The 11,961-nt window shown below is 36.6% G+C and overlaps 1 protein-coding gene across 1 annotated transcript; it reads left to right on the top strand.

Moving 5' to 3' along the window:
• Positions 1-4,405: 4,405 nt before the first annotated feature.
• Positions 4,406-7,176, top strand: LOC128530067 (tumor necrosis factor receptor superfamily member 14-like). Its single transcript, XM_053503786.1, has 6 exons — positions 4,406-4,682; positions 4,821-4,952; positions 5,076-5,225; positions 5,361-5,448; positions 5,872-5,998; positions 7,027-7,176. Exons 1-6 carry the CDS (start codon positions 4,553-4,555, stop codon positions 7,174-7,176), a joined length of 777 nt encoding a protein of 258 aa, XP_053359761.1. The 5' UTR covers positions 4,406-4,552.
• Positions 7,177-11,961: the final 4,785 nt, after the last annotated feature.

Below are 11,961 nucleotides of genomic sequence, written 5' to 3'. Positions count from 1 at the left end.
TTCGCTTCTTCTTCTCGTGTAAGGCCACGCCCATCGCCGGGCGGCAGCGCGCAGGTAGAAGACTTTAATTTCAGCAAAACTGAAAGCACTGAGATGTTTTTATCTGCGCAACACAAGGATTTAACTCTGAATTATCAAACAGCAGCAGGGGGTATAAAAGATCGCTTTGTTCCGATGGTTTCTCCAGGAGAGGTCAGAAAAGTAGGAACTTCATTTAAGAATAACTGACAGCGCTTAAATATTGTATTTACTGTGTTTCTAAAGATTATATAACATGTCTTGTTTATATACTGATACTGTCATACTTAGTTTTGTGTATACTGTATGATGAAGTCAGGGAAATGCGGCGACGTTTTTAAGCAAATTCTGGAAATCGCCAAGATTAAAAATAAGTAAATGAATAATAATAATAATAATAATAATAATAATAATAAATAATTACAGATAAAGAAAAAATCTCTATTATTTAAATATGAAAGTCGTTTTTAAATTAAAACCTATTAACAAAATATCACATTAACCAGTGCAGAATTATTGAGGAATGTAAAACGAGATTGGAAATCCCCAAACACAAAAACACCTGTATAGCCCTGTTTATCAAGAATTTTGTTGTTGTTGCTGAGTTATGTAAGCTCCTCCTGCCCCCTGGGCTGCTTTTAATTGTGTGTGTGTGTGTGTGTGTGTGTGTGTGTGTGTGACGCATTCATGCTTGGCATATAATCTGTTAGATAACCAGAGGCGGACAGAGTACAAAGGTTCATTACTTGAGTAAAAGTACAGATACCCCTTGCTAAATTTTACTCAAGTACAAGTAAAAGTTCTACAATTAGATGTCTACTTAAGTAGAAGTACTGAAGTACTTGTTTTTAAAAGTACTTGAGTATCAAGAGTACATTTTCTAAATATTGCATTACTACTCAAATTCAAATTCAAATTTTATTTGTCACATACACAATCATACAGAGTACAATATGCAGTGAAATGATTTTGTGCGACCGCAGAGTCGCGACGGCAGCCACCTAACCGGCGCCATCATAGAAAATAAGGAATAAGATACATTAGGATAACAAGGGTAAAAAATCCCCTCCCAGACTGTCCTTCGAAAAGGGCAGTGTGCGATCAGGGGTAAAAAATACCTCAGCAACGAGCACATAAAAACATGTAATCACAAGACATAGACATTGCAACGATGAGGGTACAGGGGATAGGAAATGTCCAATGTAGGCAAACAGCTCCAGTCCCTGCAGCTAGAGAGCGCTGGTCCCGATTCCGCCTACCCACACTGAAGGGAATAAGCACACGAAGGCGTTGGATATGGGGAAGGTAAAGGGGGGGGAGTAGGATTCCAGAGCGTCTCGTTATCTTGGTCTTGGGGAGTTAGTTATGTCTCCAGCGACGGCCTTATTCCTTTTTTATTTTCAAGAGCAAGGCGAGGAGAGTCTCTGAATAGTATTCACAAGACAGACAAGAGAAGCAAGCGGGGAGAGATAAGGGAGGGAGAGCAGATGCGACCGCCTTCGTCAAGAGCAAGTAGTACTGCCACAGTGCTTACATTTATGTACAGAAACATCCTACATGGAGTATATCTGAGTGGCTAGCTACAGCTGGCAAATTGGCGGGTGGATGTGGCTTCGACTACCCAAACGTAACTGAGAATATAAAAATCTGCATTATCACAGTTAGCCAATCATTTAGTGCACTTTTCTGTAGCCAGAATCTAGCTTAGAAATGTAAGGAAGTTTATTTCAATGTACGTACCTTGAAATTTTTGTAGGCGGTAATGAAGTTCTGTTTTGGTAAACACTTAAAGCGAAAACTATCATTAACCTGTTCAGAAAATTGAAATAGTTTGGCGAGGTGGGGCCGAGGGTTAGCATGTTCCCGGGATGGACCTGCTGCGTCTTCATCTATTGTTTCGTCCCTGGTTTGGTCTCTTATCTAAATCATTATCTGACCACGGAGTTGACTTTGGCGGAAAGCTGAGGGTGATTGCTGACAGGCTGTCTCAATCAGTGGCGCCTGCACAATCCAATCGCGTTTGAGAGGGAAACAACAAATTGAGGGTTTTTGAGATTTTTCTTTTTTTTTCTTTTTAAGTAACGAGTACTCACGCTTATGGATGGAAATGTAGCGGAGTAAAAAGTACAATATTTGCCTCTCAAATGTACTTGAGTAAAGTCATGAGTACTCCCCAAAAATTATATTTAAGTAAAATACAGATCCCTCAAAATTCTACTTAAGTACTGTACTCAAGTAAATGTACTCCGTTACTGTCCGGCTCTGTAGATAACATGTTAGATATCTGTGTACAAAAGAGTTGTTATGGTAGATTCAATTAGTATTTTTTTAAGAAGTAGTTAAAAAATTAACAATGGTAATCTAAACAGATAAGCCATAAAATTACAACACAAAACCTAGTAATAAAAAAAGTCCTAAGTAATATTGTGTGGGTTCTCCTTGTGCCACTAGGACAGCTCTGACTCTTCAGAGCTTTCAACAGGGGTTGGTCAATGAAACTAAAACACTGGCTATTTTAGGGTTGGCAGTTTCATGGCTAAATTTGACCAGCCTGGTGGCCAATCTTCATTGATTGCTCTTTGTGTGAAGGTTTAATAGCACAGTTCTGCTTAAAATATTGTGATGCACACAACATTATGGGTGACATATCAGAGTTCAAAAGGGGACAAATTGCTGGTGTGCGTCTCGCTGGCGCATCTGTGACCAAGACAGCAAGTCTTTGTGATGTATCAACAGCAACGGTATCCAGGGTAATGTCAGCATACCACCAAGAAGGACGAACCACATCCAACAGGAGTAAATGTGGACGCAAGAGGAAGCTGTCTGAAAGGGATGTCCAGGTGCTTACCCGGATTGTATCTAAAATTCATAAAACCATATAAACACAGCTGCTCAACTTACTGCAGAATTAAATGTGCACCTCAACTTTGCTGTTTCACTAAAACTGTTCATCGGGAGCTCCACAGGGTCAATGTACACTGCCGGGCAGCTATAGCCAAACCTTTGGTCACTCTTGCCATTGCCAAACGTTGGTTTCAATGGTGCCAGCAGTGAAAATCTTGGGCTGTTGACAATGTGAAACATCTATTGTTCTTTGCTGAGTCCACCAAAACCTCACTTTTCACTGTGCAGGACTTGTATCTGCCAAGACGAATTGATGATTTTTTATTTTTTTTGCATTTTGTAAAATGTTTTGGGAAATGTCATTGTGCTTTGAAATTTAAGGCCACCATACTTACATTATACTCAAAGGTATTAGAAAAGCCTATAGAATAACCACGGACAGCAGTCATACCTGAAGCTACCAGTGACGCCTCCAATTTCATCTCCTCAGTATTTTTATTACCCTTTCCTATTATAAAAGTATTCAGATTATCTTTTCATCTAGGTTATTTGTAAGTATGGGAGTGTGCTACTGAGCAGTTAGAAGTAAGACAGAATTCCTACTCGTCACGTTAGACCAGTCTTCTCAAAGCAGCCCGACAGCACAGCATCAGAAATAAACACTTCTTAACCTTAAATGAATAATGAGTTTTGCTGTAGACAAGTGATGCCCTTGAACACACAGACAGTCTGATAAGTCAAAATCATGTAGTGATCCTAATTTCAGCTAGTTATTGTGGCAACAAGCAGAAGGTTAATGGTAAGTGTATTTATAATAGCAAACAGATCCAAATTACTAGGCAAAGGTCAAGACCAAAGAACAAGCAGTGAAACAAGGAACAAGGTAACAAAGATTGAGGCAAAGATTATAATCAAAATAAAGATTAAACCCAAAACCAAAAAACGTAAATTTAATGCTTGTTCATAAAGGTGAAATGTCAAAGATGAACAAATACTTTACAAATACAATGTGTGTGCGATCAGAAACCAGGTGACTGAAAATGTGGCCATGTGGTATGTACGAGTTGTAGTCCAAGACAGTATGTTCATATTTGTATGTTTGACTAATGAAGTGGTTGGTTAGTAACATTGTATGATTAACATTTTCTAAATAATTGTTCGTGATTTGAGTTTTCTTTCGGTTATCAGAGTTTGCAATAAGCCACATAATATGCAGCCAAAACAGCTGACAGGGTTAAACCTAAAAATACTTTTTATTTTTTCAAGTTTTTAAATCTCATTGAACTTTTTTTTATACTTTGTCAAACTGACAGTGTGTGTCGATGTTTGTTTGTTTGTTTGTTTTTCATACTACTGTACTCGATTCTTTACTGGAAACAGATTAACTTCTTACAGTATGTGTTTATGACAGACATTCTTTTCTAAAATGTCTGCTTTTCTTTTTTAGATATTTTTTCCAACAAGCCTGAATGCTTAACAGAAATCAAATGTAGCTATAAAATGATTAATGAGCTGCATCAACAAATCTCTCCAGAAATGGAATTTTGAGATAACCTGAATCTGAGCTGGATGAGCTTCAATGAAAAATAAACTATGATGAACTGAACAAAAAGCAGTGTGGCAGGATATGAAGTGCGGGGATGAAACATTAATTTCTTCTTCATGAAGACATCTCATCATTACTTTCACAATGATTCCCATTTTGCAGCATACTTTTATAATTGCTGCTATTTTCTTCCTTAATTTTGAACTGTTTTGCTGCCTTTGTGGACGAGCTGAATATGAGACGAATGGAGAATGCTGTCCCATGTGTTCACCTGGTAATGAGATTTGATATAGAATTATGATCTACAAATGTATGACTATATTAGGGCAAGTGCAAATTTACTACATACTTAAAAGAGATAACTGCAATAAAAAGTAAATTAATGTTAATTTCATCTCTGATATATTTATAGGTAACCGAGTTTATAGACATTGCGCTAAATTCACCAGCACAACCTGTATGCCATGTATTGACTCAACTTACACTGATGAGCCCAATGGTCTTTTAAAGTGCATTAGCTGTACAGTGTGTAATATGGGTGCAGGTAAGTTTGTGCTTTGTACAAATCATTTTTTTCATGTAAAAACAATGCATTATGTATACACAATGTTTATAAAGGTCATAAATTTATATTTTTCTTGTGTTATTTCTTCCATGTTTTTTATAGGATTAAGAGTAAAAACACCCTGCACACGAATTTCAAACACAATTTGTGAGCCACTAGAGGAATTTTATTGTATAGATGAGGACAAGGGCAGCTGTAGACAAGCTGTAGAACACACAAAATGCAAGCCTGGACAATATATAAAGCAGAAAGGTTGGTGTAATACATCTTTACTATTATATAAACCTTTCCATTACTGCATTTGCAATCATCAAATTATTGGGATGCAGGAGCTGGCATTTTTACTGGTTGCTGAACATTTATTTACTCAGCAGCATGTTTTTGCAGGAACAGCAGTTAGTGATGTTGAATGTGCAGTGTGTTCAGATGGCACCTACTCCAATGGCTCCCTTCAGATTTGTCAACTTTATACAAAGTGAGTGTTGACTGGTCCAGAGAGACTAAATGATTATTCTGATTAGTCAGAGAAGATCCATCAATAACTGAATTTTTTTTTTAATGTAGTCTTTCTTTTAAGACCTTGTCAAAAGATTTATTTTACAACAATTTTTTTAACAAAGAGTACATTTTATCCAAGCATTGCCAAATAGTAATCTGTAATGGTATTTAAAGGTAGAAAAGTAAATGTTATGTACAGCTGCACATTCATGCACTTATGCTTCAGTTACTGCCTACATCAAACATCGGATAACCTCTATCATAATGTTCAACCAAAAACATACTGATTTTAATTGTCTCAGTAATTGCAGCTCATAAACTTTGTTCTAAATCTATTAGTACAGTATGGTCATCTTTTCCAGCTAAGACGTACACCACACATTTGAATTTATTTTGATAGGTGTGAAGATTTGGGACTTGAAGAAAAGACAAAAGGAACAAATTCCTTTGATGTTGAATGTGGACCAAAAACTCCAGTAGCTCTAATAACCATTCTCATAGTTATAGTAGTGGCAATAGTTTTGGTTGTATCTGGAGCACTGTTTTTTTTTTCTAAAAAGATATACAAAACATTCACCCAGAGGTAAGTTTCATATAAAATCTGTGTATAGTTTTTTGGTTCTTAAAATATTTACTATTTAAATTGAAACTTTAATAATATTAGTTTACCAAACACAGGTTTTACTACCGAGGTGATAAGACTTTCAGTCAACCAGCCAAATGTAAGCACTGCATTAGTGTTATGGGGAATAATTAAATTATTTCCTCTTTATGCCATTTTTATTTATAAAATTTATATAGTATGCATTAAAACTGAGGAATAAATAACAATAAATAATTTTTCTTCTTGTCCTAGAAATAATGTGTATGTCTATAATCGGCTTCTCCAGTTGAAAATGACTGTGGAAAACAGAATACACCCAGTTACATCCAGCGCCCAGCTAAGATTTGTTGTGGTTGCTTGGGACATGTTGGAACATACGGACCAACTGTATTGATCTGTTTCAATCTCATAACTGTTTGTCTGGGAGCTGCCATATATTATGACCATATGCCATATGTTTGACCACTGGACCGACAGCATCTGAAAAAAGATCCTTGATAACGGTTGATCACGGTTTTGATTCGATTTGATCTCCATTCAATCCACAGTCTGTGTTCATACACTGAGAAGAATCTGAGCGCACAAGAGCATGCTAGTACTTTGTAGCTGGATGGGTTGGCAAAATGAAAAATTTAATCTATTTAACTGTGTATAATTATTTATGTAATTCAATCTTTAATACCTGATTCTCGTACTTTTATATCTTTCATATTGTACATATTTTTTGTGATGTAATAAAAAAGGAAAGCTATCTGAAAAACAAAACAAAAAAAAATAAATAACACTGTTCAAATAAAACTCTGTTTAAAGGGCGTAGTTTCCAAACCTCCAGTCCAGACGGTGGCGGTAATGCCTTGTTGGCAAAAACAAAGACTAACAAAATCGAAAGCTCTGGGTAATCTATGTAGTTTTTAGTTTACACGAAAGTGGTATTGACATACTGTTCCAAAGATCACGATGATAAAGAGAATAAAGAAGACGTTTTCAACTCTTCTACAGGAGGAAATGGAGGACAGCCGTCTGAAAGCAGGGAGTACACCAAAGAAACCAACAACAGCGAGGAGAAACAGCGCAGTTCATATAGTGAACACCCAGTTCTGATAACCGGGTCTAACTATGTGCTTTAAAAAAAAAAATAATGAAACCCACGTCTCTGACCCTTCGGTTGTATATATTCGGTAAGCAGGATGTGTGACCTGCTCACATTAAAGCTGCTGTTTATTTGGAGCGCTGAGTATTATTCCATTATCCTTAGCTTTATACAAACTAGTAAATCGTATCAACGCTCAGTTTAACGCAAAAAAAGACAATTTAAAAACATATACAATTATAAAGCGAGACATCGTGAACAGTAAATATGAGTGCATTTTTACTTTCGGTTCTTGTGTTAGTAGTGAAAAACCTTAGCGCTTTCCAAAGCACAAAATGGCGACTGTAACGGGTAAACAACGCAGTTTCAAACATTACAGTTACCACTTTTATTTACATCTCACACCCACACATTACTTACTCATTTTTACTTGATCCATCGCATTAAAACCTAAACGTTAACGTGTCAGTAATACTAAAACGCATATAGACAAACTTACTTACAGTGTTCATGCCGTTATTACAGTGTGGAAGCAGCTCAGGAGTGATGATATTAACACTGTAGTGTGACATGGATGATATGGACTCCGTTACTGACTGAACTGTCTAATAATATCATCCTATATACTCCCAGTCAGGTGCACTCCCCTCAGGTTACTATGGTGACCAAGCAAAGAACATAACGGACATAACTCATGTGAGAGCTTTGACGGTGGAAAGCTCTCACATCAGTAGGAGGGCTGGTTTAATAAAAAACTTTTTCGATTATAGGGATAATTGAGCCAGGAAATGTGTATAAACATATTTACAAACATATATAAAGTATTTGGTTGGCACTGTGGGTTAGGGGTTAGAACTGTTGTCTTGCACCTCCAGTGTCCGGGTTTGATTCCCACCGCGGGGTCTGTGTGCATGGAGTTTGCATGTTTTCCCTGTCTTTGGCGGGTTAGGTACTCTGGTTTCCTCCTACAGTCCAAAGCCATGCAGAGTAGTCTAATTGGAATTTCCAAATTGCCAATAGTGTGTGAATGTTAACCAAAAGTATTTTAACCAGGGTCATAAAAATGCAGTGGTCACCATTGGCCTCCACAGTCATTAGATGGACTACAAAGATTTCTAGGTGGATAGATGAATGAATAGATAGAATATTTATAGTTTGGCTCCATGGCTCAAGTGAAACATGTCCACCCTATCATCTGGTGATCAAGAGTTCGATTCTTAGGTGATCTGTAGCCAGGAGTGTGGAGAGTGGCATACTTGCAATCTCACATTGACATGAGTGAGAATAGAGGGATATATACAGTGTATGTATATATAATTTATTTTTAATCAATACATCAGTATTCTATCCAAAATGTATTCACAAATATAATATAAAGTAGCCTTACAAAAGTATCAAGAAATCTACTTATATCTACATGAATGCTTCCTTCTCCATTGTATTTTGGCATTATACTTTTAGTCATGAAGTAACTTGCAGGTTGCCACATTCACTGATGTAAAATAAAGTAATTTTCACAAACGTACCCATTTCACATTTCCATAAATCTTATTGCAATTGTTGGGTTTATATCTGAATGAGCTCAGCCGATAAAAATCGGCCCAGAAGTCGTACTAACTCATCCCTCAGTGTGTTTAGGCTCTGAGTTACGGATCGGAAGATCAACGGTTCGAGCCCCAGTTCAGCCAGGTTGCCGAAATTCCTCCAGAGCGCTGTAAAAGACTCGTTGCAAGTTATCGCAAAGGCTTGATTGCAGTTATTGCTGCTAAGGGTGGCCCAACCAGTTATTAGGTTCAGGGGGCAATTACTTTTTCACCGAGGGCCATGTAGGTTTGGATTTTTATTTCTCCCTAAATAATATAAACCATTATTTAAAAACTGCATTTTGTGTTCAATTATGTTATCTTTGACTAATAGTTAAATGTGTTTGATGATCAGAAACATTTTGTGTGACAAACATGCAAAAGAATAAGAAATCAGGAAGGGGGCAAATAGTTTTTCACACCACTGTACATGCTGCTGTTGCCTACGTAACATTAATTAAATCAATATCTCACAGCCAAATTGGTAATCTGTAATGGTATTTAAAGGTCAAACAGTAATTTTATGTACAGCTGCACATTCATGCACTTATGCTTCAGTTACTGCCAACATCAAACATCAGATAACCTCTATCATAATGTTCACCCAAAAACATCCTGTTTTTTTTTTTTTTTAAAGTAAATATAGCTCATAAACTTCATGTTCTAAATCTGTTATGATATAATATATATATATATATATATATTATATAATATGTAATATATAATATTACAGTATGATCATCTTTTCCAGCTAAGACCTACACTACACATGTAAATTTATTTTTTTAGGTGTGAAGAAAAGACAACAGGAACAATTTCCTTCGATGTTGAATGTGGACAAAAAACTCCAGTAGTTCTAATAACTGTGATCATAGTTATAGGAGTGGCAATAGTTTTGGCTGTACCTGGAGCCCCGTTTTTTTTTTTTTTGTCTTTTTTAAAAAGATGTACAGAACATCCACCCAGACATCTCCATTCAATCCACAGTCTGTGTTCATACACTGAGAAGAATCTGAGCGCACAAGAGTCTGCTAATACTTTGCTCAGTGGTTAAGGCATTGGACTACAGTTCGAATGGTCCCAGGTTCAACCACCAAACGACCACCAAGTTGTCCCTGTTGGGCAGGACCTTAACCCTCAGCTGCTCACATGTATACTCAATAAGAGAATCTGCCAAATGCCTAAATGTAAATAAAAAAAACTGTTTGGTGATGATACTTGCCAGTTTATACTAAACACTGAACTATGTAGATATGGCCAGTCACAGACAGCATCAAACATAAAATGTGCCACATCTGTCACAGAAAAAGCTCTGTTTAGCATATGTACAGTACATCCACATACAGTACGTAGTGTTCTAATGTAAAGCCAAAGTAAGTATTCTGCCAACCTTTTTAATATAAAGTGATTGCTGATTAAAAAAACACATTTTGCTGATAATTGTCTTTTTGCAATTGAAAAAAAAACATCCCACATGTCCCACATTGAAACAAATTAAAATGCATATTGATCCCAAGCACTGACTCCAATTAAATTTTATTTTATTTACTGTATATAGAGTTTTTAACAAGGTTCATTGTCGCAAAGCAGCTTTACATAATAAAAACAATGGAAATGAGTTCCAATTATAAATATGGCGGTATATTTAGTCATAAATATGGCAGTTTGTTGACACAGTGATGTCAGACGAAACAGATTTAAAAAAAAAAGCATACCAAGTGCATAAATAAATATACATAACATAAATACATTCTCTTCCTTGTGTTGGGTTTACATACCAAACATAAAACTCGAATTTTTCTAGTTTCAACTTTGTTACTGGTTTGGTCATGACATCGACCACCATCTTCTGTGGGACAATACTCAACTGTCACTTTGCCATCACCGAGTGCCGATCGAACAAAATGGTATCGCACAACCATTGGTATCGCATCAACATGCTTGCATCTTTGGCAACACACTGGATTCTTTGATAAAGCAATAGCACCTTGATTATCCTCAAAGATTTGTACAGGCAAAAACACAAAGTAATTTTCCATACTACTTAACAACTGTACAGGGTACATGCTTTCTTGTGTAGTTAAAGCCAATGCCATACTCTGCTTTATGTGGATAAAGCTGTGGACTGTTTCTTTGACTTCCAGGAGATCAGAGGTCCATTCTGAGTAATACTAAAACAGTACCCTGTTGTACTCCTTCTGTCACTCACTGTAAATCTAACACCCATATAGCATCACTACATGCCACACGTTTAAGTTTTTCATAATTTTTCTTGTAACATAGTTCGTGATTAATTGTACCTTTCAAGTACCTCATTACATATTTACCTGTAACCCATTGTTGTTCGTTTGGTTCAGACAAATATTGGGACAGTTTACTAACAACCCAACATAGATCAGGTCTAGTACATGTCATCAGATAGATCAGACTACCTACTGCTTCACAGTATTTCTTTGGATCAACAGGATCACTATCACTGTTGTAATCCAGCCTTTGCTCACATGGTGTTGACCTGGGTTTGCAATCTGACATACTGAACCTCTCTAGAATCCTTAATACTGTATGTACCTTTTATGGTTCATCTTTACAACTCCACTTTGATGAAAATCAATTCCCAGGAAATGTTTGAGTTTTTCCAAATCTTTCATTTTAAATCTTGATGCCAGCATCATTTTCACGTTACTCAGCAAATCATTATCACTGGCAGCAATGATAAGATCATCTACCCAGATTATTACTGTCACTTTCTCTTTTTCAGTGTGTTTACTGTACAGTACACACAGTGATCAGCTGAATTTTGAACAAAATCATTCTCACTGAGGTAATCATGTAACATTTTGTTCCATTTCCTGCCTGATTGTTTTAAACCATACAGTGATTTGTTCAGCTTACAGACTAGTTTATCACCCATGTCTGACTTCACTTCAAATCCTCCCGGCTTCTCCATATAAACCTCACAATCGTTTGGAGCATGCAGATAAGCCATTTTACATCCATTTGGTGGAGGTCAAGATTATGTTGTGCTGCTATTTGCATCAAGGCTCGTATTAAAGTTATATTAGCTGTTGGGGAGACAGTCTCTTTGTAATCTACACGTAGCATTTGACTATAGCCTTTAGTAACATATCTGGCCTTGTATTACTTGGTCTTATCTGTATTATTTTTGATAGAATAGACCCATCTACCCCCCACTGCATGTTTGCCTTTTGGTAG

Source organism: Clarias gariepinus, chromosome 9 (genome assembly GCF_024256425.1).
Source record: "Clarias gariepinus isolate MV-2021 ecotype Netherlands chromosome 9, CGAR_prim_01v2, whole genome shotgun sequence".
NCBI lineage: Eukaryota > Metazoa > Chordata > Actinopteri > Siluriformes > Clariidae > Clarias > Clarias gariepinus.
The sequence above is the reverse complement of the archived record's forward strand: the minus strand, read 5'-3'. Positions and strand labels throughout refer to the sequence as shown.

Excerpts from the sequence above, each read along its gene's own strand:
- LOC128530067 (XM_053503786.1), top strand. The coding sequence starts at position 4,553 with ATGATTCCCATTTTGCAGCATACTTTTATAATTGCTGCTATTTTCTTC. Across the intron at positions 5,226-5,360 it reads ACAATATATAAAGCAGAAAG|GAACAGCAGTTAGTGATGTT; the intron begins GTTGGTGTAATA and ends ATGTTTTTGCAG. Across the intron at positions 5,449-5,871 it reads ATTTGTCAACTTTATACAAA|GTGTGAAGATTTGGGACTTG; the intron begins GTGAGTGTTGAC and ends TTATTTTGATAG.